The sequence below is a fragment of the Clupea harengus genome, chromosome 22 (genome assembly GCF_900700415.2).
Source record: "Clupea harengus chromosome 22, Ch_v2.0.2, whole genome shotgun sequence".
In the NCBI taxonomy this organism is placed as follows: Eukaryota; Metazoa; Chordata; class Actinopteri; order Clupeiformes; family Clupeidae; genus Clupea; species Clupea harengus.
The window spans coordinates 244,510-267,798 of record NC_045173.1 but is presented as its reverse complement, the minus strand read 5'-3'; the positions used below and the strand labels follow the sequence as shown (position 1 = coordinate 267,798).

General features: G+C 39.9%; 2 protein-coding genes across 2 annotated transcripts in view; both read right to left on the bottom strand.

The window, feature by feature from the left end:
• The window catches only part of wls (Wnt ligand secretion mediator), a 34,240-nt gene extending 16,771 nt beyond the window's left edge, over nucleotides 1-17,469 (bottom strand). The window contains exons 1-4 of the mRNA XM_031560512.2: nucleotides 17,164-17,469; nucleotides 8,853-9,128; nucleotides 3,696-3,820; nucleotides 2,602-2,763 (exon numbers count right to left, since the gene is read on the bottom strand). Coding sequence (XP_031416372.1) covers nucleotides 2,602-2,763; nucleotides 3,696-3,820; nucleotides 8,853-9,128; nucleotides 17,164-17,269 — 669 coding nt within the window. The 5' untranslated portion in view covers nucleotides 17,270-17,469. The remainder of the gene's footprint in view (nucleotides 1-2,601; nucleotides 2,764-3,695; nucleotides 3,821-8,852; nucleotides 9,129-17,163) is intronic.
• A 557-nt stretch (nucleotides 17,470-18,026) lies between these two features.
• ccdc18 (coiled-coil domain containing 18) overlaps nucleotides 18,027-23,289 on the bottom strand; it is a 35,538-nt gene continuing 30,275 nt past the window's right edge. The window contains exons 18-20 of the mRNA XM_042703083.1: nucleotides 21,730-21,829; nucleotides 21,476-21,592; nucleotides 18,027-18,827 (exon numbers count right to left, since the gene is read on the bottom strand). Of these exons, the coding sequence (XP_042559017.1) occupies nucleotides 18,786-18,827; nucleotides 21,476-21,592; nucleotides 21,730-21,829 (259 nt within the window). The 3' untranslated portion in view covers nucleotides 18,027-18,785. The remainder of the gene's footprint in view (nucleotides 18,828-21,475; nucleotides 21,593-21,729; nucleotides 21,830-23,289) is intronic.

The window sequence follows — 23,289 nt, the reverse complement described above, 5'->3', positions numbered from 1 at the left end:
CCTAAATTTCCCTCGGGATTAATAAAGTATCCATCTATCTATCTATCTATCTATCTATCTATCTCAGACAGCTCCTTTGTCTTCACCATTGTGACAAAGGAACAAGGAATAACAGGTGGCTTTTTAAAACACGGAAGTCATCATTCATTGGCTAATACATGTCACATGGGCACAGACAATTTATCACAGGTGATTCTCATTTGTGATTTACCACAGGGGAGTCATAATGTGTTTCCATACTGATTTACAGCAAAGGGTGCCAATATCAGTGACACAACAAGCTTTAAGTTTTTCTATATTTCATATTACCATTCATATGCAAGGCAAATCATTTCATTAAATTGTTCTACTAAATATTCTATTAAATTGTTATACTGTTACACTTATCTCAAAATATAGCGATGTCAGGAGAACATCATTGCGAGGCATAAGGTCCACTTTTTCATGTGATACGTGATTCGTCTACACAACAACGACTTTGTGAGTAATTCAAACAAGAGTACTGAGTGTGTGAAATAGCGGATTGCTTCACAATATATGCAATAATGCAAACTTACAAACAAATTTATGTTCAAATACATTTCAAATTACACTTAAATTAAAACTTAAGAGCCAGTAATATGGTTTTACCACAGGGGGGGATGAGTCCGCTTACAGGTGGGAGATTGACCATCTGGTGACCTGGTGTGGGCAGAACAACCTGGAGCTAAATGCTCTGAAGACAGTGGAGATGGTCGTAGACTTCAGAAGGAACCCAGCCCCACCCACCCCCATCACCCTGAGTGACTCCCCAGTCGACACTGCGGAGTCCTTCCGCTTCCTGGGCACCATCATCTCCCAGGACCTCAAGTGGGGGCTGAACATCAGCTCCCTCACCAAAAGAGCTCAACAGAGGATGTACTTTCTGCGGCAGCTGAAGAAGTTTAACCTGCCAAAGACAATGATGGTGCACTTCTACACCTGCATCATCGAGTCCATCCTCACCTCCTCCATCACCGTCTGGTACGCTGCTGCCACTGCCAATGACAAAGGCAGACTGCAGCGTATCATCCGTTCCGCCGAGAAGGTGATTGGCTGCAATCTGCCCTCTCTACAGGACCTGTTTGTCTCTAGGACCCTGAGGCGGGCAGGTAAGATTGTGGCCGATCCCTCCCACCCGGGTCACAAACTTTTCGAGGTCCTTCCCTCTGGCAGGAGGCTGCGGTCCATCAGGACCAAAACCTCACGCCACAAAACCAGCTTCTTCCCGGCTGCCGTTGGCCTTAGTAACAAGGCCACCTGACGTGGACTCTCATCCCGCTCCCACACCTCAAGCCTGTGTTATGTTAACACACACTACATTGCACATTGCACACTGCACATTCACTTTTGCACTCCTGCCCTGCTTTTTGTATTGTAGTACTTATTGTGTTTGTGTAGTACTTACTGTGTTTTTATGTTTTATGTTATGTGTAGTACTTACTGTGTTTGTATGTTTTTATGTTTACTGTATGCACCTATACATCAGAACAAATTCCAGGTAGGTGTAAACCTACTTGGCAATAAATACTATTCTGATTCTGATTCTGAAATGAAAAGCTTAAGCTCAAGCTCCTTTAGTTAAATGTGTTTTGTGCCGAGTTGTCTAAATGGACAATTAAAAAAAAGGAAAAATTGATTATTTGGAAGTTATTTTCAATTGGAAAATAGAGCTGCTGAACCTAAATCCACTTATTTGCTGTCCGTAGGGCCGCTTTCATTGGCATGACTTTTAGTGTCCCTTCCAGAGCATGTCTTCACCACTCCCGCAGTTGGTGTGTTTGAGCCGTTAATCGAATTACACTACAATACTACATGACGTTTTCACAAACATTTGAATGCAATATTTACATATTTCATTTGTGTTTTCAAAGTGACTAACTGAAGTGTGTTGAGGCATCATTTGTTTTTAATTAGCTGCTGTCCACCAACAGACACAGAGTCAAGTCCTCTCCATTGATTTGATTGGTCAGTCAACAGAAGATGACACTGCTGTGATGCACCTGCTAAGTGTTGCGTGTGCTCAGTGCAGACGGCTGTCTGGGCCTTCCAGAATAGCTCTTGTTTTTGGGTGGACTGTGGACGTGAAGCTTTTCAAATCTGAAAATGGAAATGTACCCATTGCTTGCTGCAAGGCTAATAATACAAGTCTGCCGTTTATTTAATGTTAAGTCCTTCAACTGAACTACATTTCTCACAATGGAATTCAAGTACTTATCCGTTAACTGGCTAGCTATCTCAACCCATAGGGAAACTAATGTGGACCTTACTAGTCTATCCAATTACAAAGGCTACCAGCAAGTACAACATCAACCTTTTCCATAATTCGAGTGAAGATCAATGTGTTGGTGAGCTCGTACAACCTTCCATTTATGGAAAGTAGGCCATCAGGGCCAAACTCTTTTGAAGGTGATGCCATTCACTACCAAAGGTTGGGACACAAGAAAGCTAGCCAATCAAATAAAAAGAAAATCTGACTTTGACTCTGAAAAACTTGTACCTACATAACTTGTAAACATAAACCATTACTGAAGGGGGTCTGAAGGGGGTCTTCACAAGTTGAGAGCCACCAGTTATACTCACCACTAGTCTTATGTCCTTTATCTCTCCAATACCGATATTCACCCTTTTCCGCTCGTTCACGGGCAGTCGAATGTTAAGAAGGTAGTACTTGTGAGCAACATTGCCCACTTCCATAAAAGGCAAGAGGTCACATTCATAGTATCGTCCCTCATTTTCTATGATCTGAGGGCAAAAACAATTCAACCAAATCACCAACAAACAAAATACACCCACCAGAAAATACATGACATGGCTATCTGTGTAAAGGCTATGACAAAGGAACCAGGATGAAATGTAACAAAGTAATGAAAAGCACACAGCGAAATAGCTATCAACAGTATATACCTTTTCTGTTGAGAAATAGCTATCTATATACCTTTTCTGTTGAGAAATAGCTATACATATACCTTTTCTGTTGAGAAATAGCGATACATATACCTTTTCTGTTGAGAAATAGCTATCTATATACCTTTTCTGTTGAGAAATAGCTATCTATACATATACCTTTTCTGTTGAGAAATAGCTATCTATACATATACCTTTTCCGTTGAGAAATAGCTATCTATACATATACCTTTTCCGTTGAGAAATAGCTATCTATACATATACCTTTTCTGTTGAGAAATAGCTATCTATACATATACCTTTTCTGTTGAGAAATAGCTATCTATATACCTTTTCTGTTGAGAAATAGCGATACATATACCTTTTCTGTTGAGAAATAGCTATCTATATACCTTTTTCTGTTGAGAACTAGCGATACATATACCTTTTCTGTTGAGAAATAGCTATCTATATACCTTTTTCTGTTGAGAACTAGCGATACATATACCTTTTCTGTTGAGAAATAGCTATCTATATACCTTTTCTGTTGAGAAATAGCGATACATATACCTTTTCTGTTGAGAAATAGCTATCTATATACCTTTTCTGTTGAGAAATAGCTATCCATATACCTTTTCTGTTGAGAAATAGCTATCTATATACCTTTTCTGTTGAGAAATAGCTATCTATACATATACCTTTTCTGTTGTGAAATAGCTATCTATATACCTTTTCTGTTGAGAAATAGCTATCTATATACCTTTTCTGTTGAGAAATAGCTTTCTATATACCTTTTCTGTTGTGAAATTGCAGCTCAACTTCCGCTGCTCAATGGAGTGTGCCATCTGGGTCCACTCACTGAGTGAATCATCTCTATAGGCCAAACCCACATCAATGGTCACCACAGCTCCATCCTCTGTTGAAACAATGAACAGAAACCACAGTGAATGACACGCGCAACTAGTACAACACCAATACCTCTCCTCAATTCAGCCACCACAGACAGAGTGACGCAGTGCCGATGACAAACCGCAGCCTCTTAAAGAAACAGTACAGGTTTAACTCCTCAGTGTTAACATAAAACATATTAAAAACAGATAATAGAACCATGACAACCATTTTAGTTTCATACAATAGGTTCATACAACCAAGTTTCATACAATAACAAACATTTTTTTTTTTTACCTGATTACACTAGTAAGCTCCAAGTAGCTAGCTTAAGTAACTAGATTGTATGACTACCTAGCAGGTTGTATTTACCCGGAGGATCATTTTATTTTACTGCCTGTCTATAAATATCGATATAAAATGCATTTTTGTCAAACCCATGTTTTGCTACAGTAACAGTACACTACAGTATATTATTTGTATTCAAATCAACAAGACATAACTCAGAAGCTAGCTTGTTCAGTGGCTCTGAGAGATATATCCACTCAACTCACACATTAGCTAGCTTCTCCACCGCTGAAGTGGAACTGATTATCATTTCACAAGATCAAGATTTGTGATTTGTCAACTGAAGTATGTCTTGTTTGCACGTTTGTATTTCAGAGTATATCATATTAGCTCCTCCTGACAAATGAAGTTAGCTGCCATAGCGATGCACCTAGTGTAGCATCCCAGGGAACACGGCCATCCTTCACAACACTGAGACCTCATGTCCGACGCAATGGTTTGGAATGCTCATTGCTACTCATTGGAAGTGTGTGTGTGCTACCTTATAAAGACCCTTTTCATCTCTTTGAAAAAGCTAAAAGGGGACACACACACGATCAAACAGGCAAAAACAGACCAACATTTTGTATGTTTTACCATTTTTTTTTATTACAAGTACTCCAAATATACAAAGCAAAATGCAAATCCATAAAAGGAGCTTTTCACACGTTACTGTCTATGTCTTCAACCTGATGGCATCGTCTCTGAAGAGGTTGTCCATGACCCAGATGATGTCCAGCATGACAGACCTCCCATGGAACAAGCTGCAGCTGAGCTGCGTCATGGTGGGGTCTGAACCTGACGTACATCAGGAACATCTTCTTATGTGTAGGGCCACATGATGGCGCTACAACGCATACACTTTGTCCAATGACACAGCACCATCTGACAAATCACCTCTTGGTATTCATTTTATTGTATCACATTCTCAGAGGGTCAAAGGTTTACATACACCTTGTTAATATTTTAGAGGTATTGGTGGAATAATTGTGTAACTTGTATCAAACACTTGAAATAGCCTTGCACAAGCTCAGCACTACACACTCTGCAGGATTTGGGCCCATTCCTCCTGACAGATCTTGCATGGCTGAATCTGCTCCTCGCATGAACCCACTTCTTTCCCTGTTCAGCCCACACACACACATTTTCTATTGGGTTAAGGACAGGGGGTTGTGATGGCCACTCTGGCTGTAGTCTTTTGCGGTCTGTTCAAGAGTGACTTTTTGGCTCGGACACAGGTGACGTAACAGTCGACCTTTCGTCGCTGCTAGTTCTTTGATGTCAGGGTGGTGTGTCCCTGGCTTAAGGCCTTGGCTGATTTCTTTAGATCTGACCATGATGACAAGCAAAAGGACACTGGTTCTGAAGAGAGGCCAGAAAAATACAGCCACGAATACACTCACAAGTGACCCCCAATAATATCAGTTGGCCAAGGTGCCTGGTGCCAGAATGCCTTGTGCAACAGTGAAACATGGGGCTAACAGACAGAAGACCACTGAAAACATCACATGGGGGAAAAGCCCAATATTTACTGGGGAAACAATCCTAATCTATTTACTCTTCTCTTACTCTTCTCCCTTCTGTATATTCTGTAACTCTTGCAAACAGTCTCACAGTACGTCTTGAGAGAGAGGAGAACAGTCTCACAGTACGTCTTGAGAGAAGTGGAAAAAAGCAGCCAATGCAAAAAAAAAAAAAAAAAAGTAAATTGAACAAATGTATGTCTTACGCAACTCGTTATTGGCATCATCGTTACCAGTATAGTAATAATTTATATGTTATTATAATTAATAAATACTGGTATAGACATTTCATCATTGATTTTTTTTCAAATATGGTTTAAGTGTGGTTTAAGTAAGTATTGTGTAGCATTAATCTCAACAACGATTTCAAGACATACAAAATCGGCAGATCTTGCGACCATTGCACAATAGATGATTAACACCAACAAGACCAAGGTGATGAAAGTAAATGCTAAACAACAACGAGCACTGATTTACAACTGACAACTGACATCTGTGAAGTAACATAACATCAGATGGCAACTCACAGAAAGAGGAGCTTTTGCAGCACTTAGAAACATATGGTAGTCTTAAAACCTCAAAAATGGCCACAAAACTCAAGATCTTCAAGAACAATGGGCCTCATTCTCGAACATTTTCTGAAGTTTCTTCTGAAATGTTTTTTTACGGACTCCGGAAGACCAACGTAAGAAAAGATCGCCTGATTCACGAACGTCTGAAAATGGGTTCTTACGCAGCCGAAGTGTTCTCGGCAATGCTCCCCCGAATGAGGATTCTTAAATTGAACGCGCGTTCTCGTGCACCTGGATTTGCATACATACACGCCCCGCCAGCTCCTTATAAGGGCACGCAACTGGAGTGACGTGTGCAGTCAGAAACGACCGAATCCACGCGAAAGCAAGTCAAAAGTGAGTCATGTCGTAGCGGAAAGCGAGCACTGGTCGAGTAAACGTAGATCTAACTTCACCGGTGCAGAGGTGGAGGTACTGTTGCAGGATGTGTCCATCCTATTCCACTATGGCTATATCAACGCGATTGAGTTTGGTGTTTATTTATTTATTCACTTACATTTGCAGTGTTCGTGTGGTGCTTTTATTTATTTTAGGACATCACGATGCCTCGTAGAATCATGACTATAAATGTGAAACGTAATTGTTAATGATACAAATATTCTCGTATTTATTATTATTATAAATATTTCAATCCGAGGATGTCTGTAGAGTGGATGTCAATGCAATCACCAACAATTTCTCGCAAATTCAGCCATTAACCCTTCTAGCACGGAGCCGCCCCGTGGGGCATCTGGTGTTTTTTTTGAGGAATTGCATTCAAGAAAACTCTGGGCGATTTTACGGCTATTTCGCGTTCTGAAATTCTTCTGAAGTTCAGAACGAATCTCAGATGAGAAAACTTTCATGAATGCCAAATTTGTTCCTAAAACAGCGAAAGTGGAGTTCAGAAGAAATTCTTCTTAAATTCATCTAAACTGCTTTCGAGAATGAGGCCCATTGTCCTTTGAGTACTTCTTTAAGGTGCAGAAACGTGGAAGGTCACAATGTCTATCAGTAAGAAGCTAGATTTTTCCCACACTAGATGCTTAAAGTAACACTATGGAACAATTGTACCTTAAAATAACAGCTTTAAAAAATGTTGGCGCTACGATGACGTTTAATATGGAGAATGGCCTCTGTGCCATTGCCATACCAGGGTCCGTAGGCATATTACTGCGCTATGTACGTTTCTGGAGCCGCCAGGTAGGAGACACAAGGGGATACAAGTAAAACTCAAAGCTGGCTGTTTTTCTGCTGGACTAGTAAATAACTTAGCTGCTGTCATGTGTTGCACTTGCTTGATGTTTGACTGTGTTAAGAAAGTTGTTGACTCGCTAGTTTGTCATAAACAAAGTACCGGTAAGCAAATTTCAACAGGTTTCGCTAGGTTTAGCTGCTAGCAAGACATCTCGTTAGCGATGTTAGCAAGCTTGTTGTAACACGCTTGAACATTGAAGATAGTAATAAGGGCTCTCACGTCGGCTTCTTTGTAATGTTATTGTGATAGTTCTGTTGGCTAGCTTGCCACCCAGGTTTCTCTAGTGTCAGGATATTCCAGGATTTGTAAGGAATTTAGCGATAGTTGGCTGTGCTTTGTCCGTTAGCATTCCCTCATAGCCAGGTGTTAGCAGCATATTGTCTCTGGTTCAGGTTTTGTTAGCTTAGCATGCTATTTGTGTGTTACTTGACTTGTGTGCTGTGATTGTGCAAACCTTTGTACAGCTGTAGCTGCAAACATACTGAATTGGTCCTTTTTCCAGCTAATAAGAGCGGCAAGTAACATCTACGACAGCAGCATAAATGGTAACTACCGTAACTACCTTAAGGGGAGCTCCATGCCATGTGCTCCGTTGTGGGGCTTTAAGATGCATTCTCTGGATATTCTGGCCAAACATCATATTCAACTAGGAACTATATCGCTGAAGCAACAAAGGACTAAGTAAGTAGTAGGTATGGTGTAAGCTGCTTTGGGCAAAAGCACCTGCCAAGAACTATAACCATAAACAATTCAATTACTTTTTAAGTTAATACAATAAAAAGTGCACTAACATACAGTAAAAAGTGCATAAACATGTAAAGAAATTCTCATTTTTAACTTCTTCAAATATCAACAAAATGCATATTTTGCTCAAGGGTGCCCAAACTTCTGCAAACAATCATATATACAGTACCAGTCAAAAGTTTGGACACACCTTTTCAATTTTGAAGAAGTTTTTTCTTTACTTTTATTATTTTCTACATGATAGATAACACTTTTTTTGTTTAGTACATCATTCCATAGGTGTTCTTTCGTAGTTTAAATGTCTTCAGTATTAATCTACAATGTAGAAAATAATAAAAGTTAAAAAAACACGGGTGCCAATAACAACAAAGGTGTGTCCAAACTTTTGACTGGTACTGTACTAAATTCATAAGACTGAGTGAATCATATATACCAAATACATAGGACTGAGTGAATTATATCCTAAATACATAGGACTGACTGAAAAATTGTTTTCAAATTGTTTGGTAATATTTATAGAACATCATACGTGATGTAACAGATGTGTTTGTGCTTACACAAACAGCAGTTATCAGTTACTTTTCTTAAGATATTAACAGACGGACTTCCTGTATCAACGAAACCCAAAAGGAGCCGATGATGAGCTCCACTGCTTACCAATTTGGTTGTACATTTTGAATGCGATGTCAAACTGGAGGATGACCAGCATGAACTGGAACCAAGCGCTCATCTCTTTGTTGGGTCCAGGGATGTGGACTGCAAACACAATATTATTGGCCTCGATCCTCTTCACTGTGGCCTCCTCAAAATCCCGGATCTTGTTGCACTGGTTGGGACCCCAGGGGGAGAACCATTTATTGTTCTTCTGGTTGTGATGGACGACATCAACACACTTCGTAGCTATGTAAGGGACAGCGGTGGTTGGGCTTGGTGCTGTAGGAAAAACAAAAAGAATATATATATTCACTATTTAAATGGAGTTACAGCATAACTTTTTAATACATACAATTACACACAACATACTAGTGTTTCAGGGTATACCAACACTAGAAAGGTATCGCAATACCCTGTCCATATAATATTTGATTCAGGGTTTAGTCATTGTTCCTATGGGTGGTGTGGATGTGCAACAGCGGGGCAGTGTGTGTGTGTGTGTGTGTGTGTGTGTGTGTGTGTGTGTGTGTGTGCAGTGCTCTGCTTCCATTCCCTGCAGGCCTCGTGGGCGTGCCCATTGGTTGTGGGGGTTGCCGGCTAGAGCGTTCTAACCCAATACTGGACCAGTTTCAATTGAGAATTGTCCACCCAGAATCCAAAGAGAACCAAACCTGTCTTTGTGATTGGTTGTCCTTGTCTGCCATTATGATTGAGTAATACCCACTTCAGCGGTGTATGAAGCAGATTAAAAATGGCGTCTTCCAGTAAGTGACGACATACGCTAATTACAGCGGTACAAGTAGCTATAATTCTTATGAATGATCAAAGTGACAATGGAAGTAATATTGATCGTGAAAATGGCGGTCTTTCCAGCAGAGAAGAATTTGATTTAGAGTTGAATTAGATTTTTAGTTACAAGATGAAACTGATCCAGAGTGAAATGGTCAACAAGAGAAGCTGTAATTCAGCAATCAATAATCAATATCATGCAAATGAACGTTCCTAAACATCTTTAGCATGTGATAGGCACCATAAATATTTAATGTTTTAACGGTTTCTTGGTTTATTGGCACAATCTGTTGAGCATAGGATTTGTTCATGGTAGAATGGAAGATTATAGACCAGGCGTGGAGCATAGTCTTTGGTTGACAAGCACTGATGGGAATACGTCCTGTACAGAGAACCAAGCTGATAAGTTGGGGGCGACAGTGGTACAGGAGGTAAAGAAGTCGTTTAGTAATCAGAAGGTTGCTTGTTCGATTCCCTGTCGAAGCGTCCTTGAGCAAGACATTGAACCCCTAATTGCTCCTGATGTGCAGTGTGCCATCAGTGTAAATGTAAAATGTGTATACATTGTAAGTCGCACATATGTAAGTCGCTATTGGCTAAAAGCGTCTGCTAAATGACTAAATGTAATGTAAATGTAAAATTGTGTAAAGTGGGGCGTTGCTTTCCCAGCCACATCAAAAACAGGTGGAAGGCACGATCAGCCATTCCAACAGGTTGCCATTGATGAAAACAACTGTAAAAATCTAAGCACAGATCAGGCATCAGACCATATAAAGAACAAACCAACCAAATGAGCAATCAAACTTTGGGTGTTGTCTGACATTTCCAATGGTTAAACTTATGACAGGAGCCCACAACACACGGTCAAGGATATAACAGCTAGCGACACCATGGTTCCTCTCAGGCCTGAGGACTGGCAGGCACCTTTGAGGTAGTTTGTGAGGACATTTCTATATCCCCTCCCCATCTAAAACATTGAAGCCAAAGTGCTACATATGCTATTATTTAGCATGAACTCGGCAACAATAATCTGTAAAGACACAGTTCTCAATAACCTATTTTCAGAGGTGCCGAGATGTTAAAAAAATTTAAAACTCATGAGCTCTGAACATTGCAGACACAACTGTTAGCTACATAGAGATATCGCCACTCCCCACATAAAGTTAATGTGAATTGTAGGAAAACAAGGGAATATAGTATATATTGAAAATGCCTTTTTATAGTATATATTGATATATTGAAAATGCTGTGGACCAAATCCACACATACAATGGATCGAATTATAATACATAGAAGATGCAATCACATTGCATTCCTAAAAAAAATACAATATGAAACGAAGATAAAAGTAACAAGAAAAGTTGTTCAGTGCCCAGAATGGGAGTTATTATTATTTACATTTACATTTAGTCATTTAGCAGACGCTTTTGTCCAAAGTGACGTACAAGGGAGAGAACAGTCAAGCTAAGAGCAATACAAAAAAACCTGGTGTAACAATAAATACTACTTTACATAAGAAATAGAAAAACGAAGGAAAAAGAAGTGCAGGAACGTAACTGCTGAAGTGCAAGTTAAGCACTAGTCAAGGTGCCAGTTAGGAAGGGAGGTGCTCTCTGAAGAGTTGGGTCTTCAAAAGCTTCTTGAAGGTAGAGAGGGACGCCCCTGCTCTGGTAGTACTAGGCAGTTCGTTCCACCAACGTGGAACTACAAATGAGAATAGTCTGGATTGCCGTGCTTGCACAGACGGCAGTGCCAAACGACACTTATTATAATATATAATAATTATAATACTAATATAAAGAGAAAAGTTAATTTTGCCTTTCATATTTGTCCTAATTGTCTGAGATTAATGTTTTATTCTGGACCTTCTTAAATTACAGGTATGGAAGAAAATTAATTATCAGCATACATGTGATAATGAACCCCTAAGTAACTTGGCATCAGGTCTATCACAACCCTGTAGGCCAGCCCTTTTCCATCCGTGTGATTTTCCTTCTGTAGATGCTCAAGGCTAGGCAGTACCCTGTCAAAGAGTCATGGCATGCATATTAGTGTTTGCCACATGATTGGTAAAAGAAACAACAAGCTTCCATATCAACTCCTGTACACTGGTGACCATGCCTTGTGGACCTGGCTCTATCTGACGGTTCAGTGTCTCATCTGCACCCTTCCTGACCCTCTCCCAAAAGGACCATCATGGCCGATACATGCTGCTTTTAGAAAGGCATTGGTTTCATACACAAATGATCAACACAATATTACTGTGGGACCATTAGGACATCTAAAACGTGAAAGGCGTTCCAAAACAAAACAAAAAAATGTAATTCTAATTTCTATTCACAATATTCTTGCCCGAAAGCAAAGTTAGGTTTGAGTTAGGGCTGCTCGATTATGGAAAAAATCATAATCACGATTATTTTGGTCAATATTGAAATCACGATTATTCAAACAATTAATTTTGAGTTTGAAAAACATGATGCATTTATTTACTGAGAACTTCAAAATTTCCCCTTAAAAAATGTATTTGTTGTGTACACACTATATGCGTTGGAATGCGTTGATCCGTCAAGGTTGATGGGTCCCCATTCAAAGTGAATGATAGGTAGCTCAGACATATTTTTGAGTTACAATAATGGGGTTTTTACATTGTACAGTGTTACATTGTTACATTTCTCGGTAACTTTATAAAAATATAAGCAAAAAAAAGTCAAACAAACAACTTTTAGGTACAAATACGACTATCTACGGAGTTTGGTCCGCCATCTTTTTTTTTTGCTTCGCGCTCTTGAGCCGTGACCATAAACGTGCTCTGATTGGCTAGAGCCTGTGTTGTCGTATTTGCATGAACGTCGGTGCAATTGGCTGTCAACGGTCAATGCTGCTGATTGGCGGCTCACTGGCATGTCCCGCCTCCTGCCAGTGGCATATATTTCCTGATGCCACATGCCAGTTAAATATTTAACTCCCTCTCGCCGCGTTGAATGCTTTTGGGGAAGGACTGAATTGCGCAAATAAATCGTTTCAACTCGATTATATGAGTTTGGAGATCGTTTGACCCAAAAATTTAAATCACGATCAAAATTCGATTAATTGCACAGCCCTAGTTTGAGTGTCGAGGCAGAAGCTTTCCCCATTGATACAAACTTTTCGTGGGATACAGCACATCAGGATAGGCTGTCTGGCTGCGTGGGATACAGCACATCAGGATAGGCTGTCTGGCTGACTCATTACTTCAATGGAACATTAGTATAAGCTATAACGTTAGAAAAACGTACATGAAATATATAGTCAGTAAATATTAGTCAGCACTCAATAGTTAGCCATCAACCAACTCCTCAGACTGGCTCTGACTTCTCAGACTAACAGTACCCTCAGACAAGGTAGCTAGCTAGCAAGTTAGCTGGCAAACTGTAGTCATAAAAAATGAGGCAGATTGCCCGCGTTGTCGTTATTTGTGCACAAAAATAGCAGACATGGGCGCTTGCTTTATAGTTTGCGAAAGTCACAAAGAGTAATTTCCATAAGTTAGGTAAATGAGGTAAAAGACCAATAATTAAGTGTTCTAAATCTCTGCAAATAAAAGTGGGTTTACTGTTAATTACGATCCATTTAAATGTCATTGATCTAGCTATGAGAGCGATATACGGAGTTCTGTTCCAAAACTAGTAAGCTAACTACCTAAAAAGGCATGCAAAAACCTTGCAAAAACCTCCAACAGCCCAGCTGACACTGATAGAAGCTTGCCAACACGCTAACTGGAGTCTTTTGGCACTATAGCTGGCAATGTCATGCGTGTGAAAGCTTTTCTTCCATTTTCGCAAGGGGTTCCAGCCCGGTACACAGAACTACATAGGGCATCTTGGATGGCTAGTGGGGAAGACACTGGTGTTTATCTGTCCTTCACATGACCATATGCTATCAAAATGAATTTGATGATGGTACCAAAACTAGTTGCCTATAAAACCATGTGTCAAATTGTTGCATAGTGTTACTTTAAAAGGTACAGGGGAGTATACATTAAATTGCATTGGTGAGGCCATCTTAAATCTAAAACAGTAAAAACAGGGAGGAAATGGAATCCATGAGAAGCGGTTCAATATGCACAAGGCACAGTACAGCATGGGGATATCATGGGGCAGGTACAGAGTGGAAGAGCAGGGTTTGGGCCAGGTGACAGTTGGAAAGCACGGGGTAAGACTACATTGCTGGAGAGGAGGCAGATGGTAACTAGCTTTGTTCCTGAGCAAGAAGAGGACACTAGACGAGCAGCAGCGGCTTTTCAAGCGAAACAAGGACAATGGACGAACTGCCATGGTGTTGCGACGAGAAAGATCAACTGGAGAGAACTTTGGCCTCGGACGCTAAACGCATTCAACTCCACAGAACCCCAGTCAGTTGGACTGATTAAAACAGATTTTGTCTGGACGTAAAACTAACCGGACCCAGGGTCGCTACATGTGGAGACAATAAGGTTTTAAAAGAAATTGCTGGCTGATGTCGTTAAACAACTTCCAAGTTCCATGATGTATTGCTGTGACTGCGATGAAACCAGACATAATGTTGTCATCTGAGTGTGCCGTGACAGAGATGTGTGATTATTAGACCTGAATATTTCACTTATTTTATTTGTATTTTTACAAACAGTCATTTTATTTGTCAGTGTATTAATGGGAAGGAAAAGCCTTTAATGTTTATGGCAACTCTATTTAACTTAACTTGAAGTCTTTAATGTTTATGGCAACTCTATTTAACTTAACTTGAAGTCCAGACAAAACTGATGCCCTCGTGCCCAGACGGCTACTACTTGTACTTTGATCGTTCTTAAACTTCAAATCAAATCAGATACTTCAAATCAAAGATTTATTCCAGCTTGGAACACCATCGACAGGGACGGCTGCAGAAAATAGAAAAGGCTTCTCAAGAGTGGGCAGGAACGTGGGAGCATGTGATGGGAAAGAGACGGTGTGTTGCCTCGCACAGCAGGGGGGAGATAACTGGCCCAGTGATTGTGTTAACTTCCATTGAGAGCGTCAATGACCATCATAGTTAAAAGAATGTTCAGTTGTGACAACCAAAAGTCACTGATAGCTACAACAATTTTATGAATGGAGTTGACTGCTCTGACCAGTTTTTAGCAAGGAGCAATGCTCTCAGGAAATGCATGAGGTGGTGGAAAACATTGCTGTAAATAGCTATATATTTTTTTAGTTACACCATACTGAACACCTGGACAACCTATGTCTCAAGAGGCCGCTTAAATATTCTATTGCTTTGTTCAGGGAGTAGTTGGTGTTAGTGACAGCTAGTGGGATTGGATGATTATGGTAATCCGCCTGTATTTAGACCTCCAAAGAGGGAGTCAGATACCTTTGACTGTGCATCTAACTCAGTTCAATCAAATAAGGAGAAATTGCGAGGTGTTCTATGCCACTACAAAAAAAAACTGAAGGTCCTGTCTTTCTGCAACACCCCACAGCGCCAAGTTTGCCTGCCCTGCAGACAAAAACTGCTTTGCGATTTGACATACCAGAGTGTATCACAAGGAAATGTGATGTTTAATCTGGTACATAGACTGACTGCTGAAATTAAATGTAATATCATGTCTGTTTTTATTACTATTTACAGTGGTATCCAGTTCCGGTTTTCTAGTTACTCTAATTAGTTTTCATAGAGATGTATTTAGAAGTTGTTTTTACTACACATTAAAATGACCTGGAAATGTGTTGTTGAATATTTTATATACAAATACAAGGTTTTATTTTTATAGATCAAATAAAGGCAAACCAGGTCTTCTTTATCAGTTTGTATGACTACTTTTTTGGTGAGAAAGATAATGTGTTTAGATAGGAATTGTGACAACATTCTAAATCACATTTACACTGATCACTAAATGTATTAGAACTTTTTAACAGTTACGGATATTCCCCATTCGTTTTTTTTTTTTTTTTAACAAACCACAAAATTCGGAGTATTTCAAACACTCTACAGTTTTTTCTATCTTGTAGATAAATATGTTGATTTTTTTTTTAGAGAATGAATTTAAAATCCAAAGAAATATTACCATATGTATTTCACACCATTTCATAGAACTAGACCTTCTGATTATGTAAACAAATGATGTATATTCCATTGGTGGTACGAAATATACTCAAGAATTACTTTAGATTTTCAGCACCAAAAATGGAATGTTCGTCACGGGCGCTAAAGGGTTAAAGAAACTCTCTGCGTCGTGCAAACAACGCCTGCGGCAGCTAGGATGTATTTTCCATGTAGACTTACACTGCCTTTTCATGAACTATTGTGTAGATAGAAAGGTCTGTTCTATCGCTTTGATGTCAACAATTTGAGGTCGGAATTGAGGCCGCGTCTAGCTGTCCGGCATGATGGCGTAGTAGGTTAAAGCGAGTCGACATTGCACGTCTTGCTGCAATGATTGTTGTAAGTAGCCTACCTGGAAGTCTTCCCTACAAAATTAAATTACTCCAGTTTCCCGGGCCACCGAGCGACCACAAAGGAATTAGGAGTCATGAAATCAAACAAAAGCGAACGGCCTTTCTTTTTTTTCTCCCGGTAACTCCCCTTTCCAAGTAGTTAAAGAGTTCACTTCAAATTCACAACTGGGGTTAAACGTTTGAATCACACACAGACAGATGTACAATAAATCAATGCGCGAGAAATATAGGCTTGGAAGGGGTTCCTTCTGAACAATCAATGCAAACAAAAACGATGTCGCATACACGCAAGACAGTGTTTCAGAAAGGAATCCACAAAGGTGCAGACGAGTATACACACACCAATGAAAATGACGCCAAGTTCGCTTTATGAACGTACTTTTTTTCGGGACTAACTAGATCAACTCCATTATTAACGCTTCAAAACGAAAATGTGATATTAGCCTAAACAAATCTGGCCAATTTTGATCGAAGTTTTCCAACGTTACCAACTCTAAGAAGCTAAATAACTCTTAGGCTAGCACAGGCCTGCAGGATACCATTGTGAATGTGCAATTCAGAGTAGAGTAGCCTACACATTCCAATGGTCATGTACGGATTTCGAATTAAAAGACTGCATGACAAATTAATAATTGAGGCTATAAAATGCAACCCTGCAAAAGACCAGCTCAGCCCAAATGACTTCAACAGTCTGCTTTTCCTGTAATGCTCAATAACGTTACAACTTTGTTCTCAGCTTGAGTAACTTTTGTTTAGGAAAAGCTGAAACTATCTTACATGAAAGGTGGGCTGTCGGTATTACGGAATTGTCTGTTCGACGAAGACATTAGGTGGTAACCTGATTTCAAACTCGGTATGTATTCTTACATGGCTATACTTGTAAGCTACTTTTTCTACATACGGGAGAAGATGGAACAACCACCAACTTTTTGCTCACGTTATTGTAGCATGCCAGATCAGTGGCGATATCAGCCAAACTGGGCTATGGCGGTAAAGCCATGTTTTCATGAGCCAAATAACCAAAAGGCTATCCTAGCCACACTAGCTCCTGTCCGCACTTAGACATTACTCACCTATTAAGCCTCCCACCATAAATGAAAACACTTGGAAAAGAAGGAGGATAACTCCGACGATCACCAACTTTTTCGTGCTCATGTTTTCAATAATGGCCCCTGCCATCTTTAAGATTTTGTTCCGTTCTTGTCAACACACAGGTATTTCTCTTAAGAAAGATCTCAGCTTGTCGTTGCCTGCTGATCTAAAGCAAGATTTCAAATGTGTTGCCTGTAAGATCCAAGCCCTTGGTCGTGGTGATGGGGCAGAGTCACATGACCTGTTCTGCATCCTGCACTACGAGGAAGCCGGAGTGGCACACATCGTTACATAGATGATGTCAAACCATGCAAACGTTGATATCATCATGGAAACGATTTCAGCTTTAGCCTACTGGATTTAGTCAACTAGACACCAAGACACGTTTGCCAACAGTTCACAATGCCCATATGACAAAATACTATAGAATACTATATACACTATTGTATACACTCAACTTTACTATAGTAAATAGTATTTTTTAACCATGGTATAGATATTGTAGCGGACAGGTGGTTTGCGCTCTTCCATGTGTGTGTGATGTAATTCGTCCCAGAGTGCTGTGCAAATGTTAGTGAGGATGTTAATGTTTCATTCTGTGTCTAATGTTCGATTGTGGAATGTCTCCCTAGTTCTGTTAGTGTGTATTTCTGTATGTATATTATGTAGACTTAACTCGTGTCTTTTCCTGTTCAGTGTCAGTTTTCCAAAGTGTTTCAAAATTAGATGGCATTAAAAGTAAAAGAAGAAACTAACCCTGTGCGCTGCCAGAAACACTAACTGTGACTATATCAACATGGAATACTGTTGACGAAAAAATAGACTTTTCCAAAATGTCTCTTTATTTTCTTTGACAAAAAAGACTTTTATTAGCATAAAACATTAAGGCATCTGAAATGATGACGGTCATGATTATTACACATGGAGGCTGCCTTGAGGGGCCCTCATCATCACTGATGTAAATAGATGTAAATAACGTGCATGTAAACTTGCACTACTAAAGATGCTGAAACATTGATTCAGAGTTTAAGAATCTTCACGGTGAGTGCCAAGTAGTTGCTCCAGTGCCAGAATACTGTGAATGGACTCAACTGGAAGAGATTTAGTTTGAAAGTGGTTGAATGTATACCTTTTTTTTATCCTACCCACTCTAAATGAGATGATCATGAAGATGATTAAAAAATGCCCATAAATGAAATAGCTTAATGGCTATGAAATCAGCTCTTCCCTTTTGATGAGATGTTTAATGTCATTTCTTTTACTTTGGTAAAAATCTGACTGTAAAATGTCCCACTCGTGGTTGCTATCAAAATGCCAATCTCCACATCCCAGCCCCACTGCACATGTGTGTATTGACATTATAATAATTATAATAATTATAACCAACACAGACATCATTTAAAACCCTTCAGCTGATGTCACACGGTTCACAGTAGAGCCACAGTTTGAACGGGGAGCAAAAGATCATCTTGTCTGCTCCTGATGCACCCCTTGGGGTCCAGCATGTAGGTGAGGGGGTTCATGGAGAGGTCAGAGGTCAGTGTTGTTGTTGACTGGGTCATCCTTGGTGAGTCCAGCACACAGACCAATCGAAACAGTCTGATCAGTGCAGAAAAGAGGAGTCAGCTGTTCTGGAAGGGATGACCTGATGAGGGATGGATAACACAAAAGGAGGAGGGGTTAACAGACGACCCAAACTGTCTCCTCCCCTTTACCCAGCAGGCAAAGCATTGGCTGATTAATGTTAGCTAGCTCAGCTATGAGCATCTTTCCAGTAGGCAGCCTGCATACAGAAGTGCAATTTTACGGTCATCTCCTGAATGGTTCTTGTGACGACATCTGTCTTGTGCGGGCATGACAGATAGGCATGTGTGGACAGGGGGTTCTGTCTGCTTCTATATGTATCAGTGCTATCAGTCAATAACAATGGGCTGTTTAATCATGATTATTCACTGAAGATTGGATATTTAAATGTAAAATCTCATAATTAATGTAGAATCAACACAAATGAAGTATATTTCAATTTAAATACTATTGTTAAATGGCACCTTTTTAACTTTGAACACAGAGTCTCTCCTGTGACCTACAGATTCACAATAAAACCACCAAGGCCATCAAAATTGACTGTCAGCTTGAAAGGCATATTTGTTATATGTTAGGCACGTGAAGTGTAAAGGGATTTGGACGGACCGATGAAGACGTGGAGAATAGGAAACATGGACTTTTGAGGAAGGCAATATTTTGGCGGGAGCTAGGTCAGCCGGTAGATAGAATGTGGTGTGTAGCTCGTTGGGTTAGTTGTAAGTGCACAATAAGCTAGTGAATTCACCTAAGCTCTATGTTAGGTGTACGATGCCCCCAGATATTTTAACCATTACATTTGCACTAACAGAACTAAGAACAAAACCCAGGCAGCTGTGTTAATTGCGTTCTTTTTGTTTTAACACGTTAAATATTTCAAATCAATCAATCACATTATTCTTATCAAGCCGTATCAACCTAATTTTCAGCTATCTGCTTTGATTAGGAAGCATATTCCACCTCATATGCATTTTTGGAGTAATAATGTGGTGTTGGGTCAGAAACATGTTGAGGTTTTAACATGTCTTTCAATCCTCTACCCCTTTGTCAGGTCAGACAAGTCTGCTTGTGTTCAAACAACCAGCAGCAGAAAGAAAAGGCCCTGTGAGCAATGGGTGATCACACAAGACATTTTACCGCAATACGTCAAATTGAATCTACTCTCAGTGCATTGTCTGCACTGAGTAATCCGAATCCCACAGGTCTGCTTTGATGAGCGCTCTTCTAGTGTTAGGGTGCTAACAGGTTTTAACTAAGTGCAGTGGCGTAACGTAGTTACCACGAGCCCAGGTGCAGGCTATTATGACGGGCCCTAGTCAGTGGCGAGAGGCAGTGGTTCCCAAACATTTTACAGTCCCGTACCCTTTTTTTTTTCATGTTTGTAACCGCCGCCACGCCCCCTCCCCCCGCACACATATTCTGCCTATAACACTTAAAACTGTGAAATTATGGGGGTAGATCGCTAACCGCCGCCGCCACGCCCCCTCCCCCCTTGCGCACATTCCGCTGAATATGTATATACATCAGTATTTTTGTCAATGCGACTTGGCTATTCCGACTATTTAGATTGACATATATACTGTACGTCTATAGGCCCCGGCTACGGGCCCCCTAGACCCACGGGCCCAGGTGCAACCGCACCTGCTGCACCCCCTATAGTTACGCCCCTGACTAAGTGATATCAGTAGAGTCGATCCATTTGATTTTCCAGCCTCTGAAACTTGTGATTCTTGATTCTTGTGACTAGTGATTCTTCTTTCACACTAATTCCAACATTGAAATTGCTATACAGTTTTTTTTGGCCTCTTAATTCCAATTAAAATGCACTCAACACATTTTAAATTCACTGTGCAATTTGGTCATGCAATACAAAAAAGCATTTTGCAATTGGCAATGTAATTCTCCATTCACTTGGAATTTATTTGTTTCAAAATCAAATGTCAATACTTGTATTTGAAATTGAAATGAAAATGCAATCCGGCAGTCCTCTCATCAAGGCAGGCATTTCCTTGTGAAGGTGACTTAGTTGACTTGAATCTCATCTCACACATTAGCAAACACAGCCGTTCTTATGATAACAGGAAGAACCCTTTTAGACCTTCTGTTAATGACTAGTATGTGATTCATGAACTCCCAAATGTAGTTGTATGAAGTAAGAATGGGCATTTTAAGCAGAAATACTACGACCTCTCCCTGCGCGCTGGGATCATAAATAATCACCTGTGTGTAGCCAACACCTATGTTTACAAAGACAGAAATGTTTACAGTTTATTTAAACCAAAAAATAGATGAATTGCATTCTTACTGGACTCAGATTATTGGTGCTGGCAGGCCTCAGACTCCAGAGTGTTCATGATGGATTTAACTGAAGGGATATTCAGTGATTAGGACCTTTTCTTGTATCCATCCCCGACTTCTACTTTTTAATAACCTTATCCCAGAGTGGTTTGGAGAATTATTTTGTCTCCCTGGTGCCACTTGCCAGGATACTGATTAATCAGTTATCAGTTTGCAGAGAAGTTTTTCTTTGACATAAAATAGTAACTTTTTCGATTGATCAGAGTCAAAAAAGGCTAATTAAAATCGACCATGATTCAATGTTGTAAAATAAAAAAAGGTGAAAACTTCTAAGGGGGATGAATATTTCTTCTAGGTTAAATCACCATATGGTCATTTTCTGACTGAGTAGAGGGTGAGAAGGATGTTGCGTACCTCTTCATTTCTGTCCTTTAGACTTGCCCCTGTCTTCTCCAGAGCCTCCTGTAGCTGCAGAACCTTCATCTCCATCTCCATGTTATGCTCACGGATCAAAACATCTAGCTGGCCCAGCTGAAAAGGTAGAATAAGGTACAGAAATATGTGAACATAAGTTTAGAGTTGTATAAGAGATAAAGTAATTCAAATGATTTAACATATTTTAATGGTAAAATGGCCAAGTGGCTAATGTGTATGATCGGGCCAGATACCAGTTGTGCTCTTTGCTGTAGCTCGTCCTGATGTTCCTTCAGTGCAGCATCCATGTTGAACACGTCATGGTTCCTCTTCTCCAGTTCCACCTGACTTTCTCTGCACAAGATGGATGACATTAAGTGCTGCACAATGGAACACAAACGCACCACCTGTGTGACCATCTTTTCTGATTGAGAGATTATGAGCCCAAGAATTTTCAGTGATCACTTTACTACTTCTTATATTGGCTTTCTTTCTCTTTTTGGCTTGATGTTCCAAATGGCATTCTTCTCTTAGTTTGCACCATATGGTGCTATGATGCTAGTTGTTCAAGTTTGGTTGATGTCAATTTCTGCAGACTTAACGTTCTGTTTGCATTCGCCCTTGTAGCTGATAACTGGACGTCCGTCCTCTGTTCAGTTTACCTTGAGTAAGTTCACCATAGATTTGCTTGGGTACCCTCATCATCCATTCTAATGACGTGTCCAAGCCATTTTAATCTTCTTCGAATAAGACGTTAGCAGATGTCATAGCAACCAGCTATGAATAGGACTGAACCATTTGTTACTTTGTTATTCCAAACTCTACCAAGGATTTTTGCTTTTTCTTGCAGTGAAAAGTTTTGGGTCTGTATTCCAATCTGTGTTAAATGATGGCTAGATGGTTAGGTTCATGTTGTTCAGGAAGCTCTCGTTAGAATATGGTCAGTTTGGTGCTTTAGATCTTCTCATTAGAATATGGTCAGTTTGGGGCTTTAGATCTTCTCGTTAGAATACGGGGCGACAGTGGTACAGTGGTAGAGAAGTCGTGTAGTAATCAGAAGGTTGCTAGTTCGATTCCCTGTCGAAGTGTCCTTGAGCAAGACACTGAACCCCTAATTGCTCCTGATGTGCAGTGTGCCATCAGTGTAAATATAAAATGTAAAATGTGTATACATTGTAAGTTGCACATATGTAAGTCGCTTTGGATAAAAGCGTCTGCTAAATGACTAAATGTAAATGTAAATATGGTCAGTTTGGTGCTTTAGATCTAAGGTCACGACAACTTCTTTTCTCTTGGAAGACATTCCAAAGAATGTGTGTGTGGTGCAAATGATTTGCATGTAGTGGTTTCCATATAGTTCAAGCTCTTAAGTTGGTATGGAGTTCTCTCATGCATTCATTGCCTACAAAGTAGGGGTGGGAATCTCTTGGCACCTCACGATTCGATTCCGATTCAGAGGTCAACGATTCGATTCTAAACCGATTCTCGATTTTAAAACGATTATCGATTCTAAACTGATTATCGATTATCAATTCTAAACCGATAAAACGATTATCGATGCATCTCGATTTTTAAAACATTTGAGTTTGCTACTCAGAGTCTCAAATCACTTCCTACTTTGTGTTGTCACAATTATGACTTTCTATGAACAATGCAATAATCGATGCAGCTTGCATTTCAACACAAAATGAATGTGTAAAAAAAAAAATCGATTATGAACTTTTCTGAATCGAGACAGAATCGTTCTAGAGAGAATCGAGAGAAATCGAAAAATCGATTTTTCCCCCCACCCCTACTACAAAGGATGGAATGTC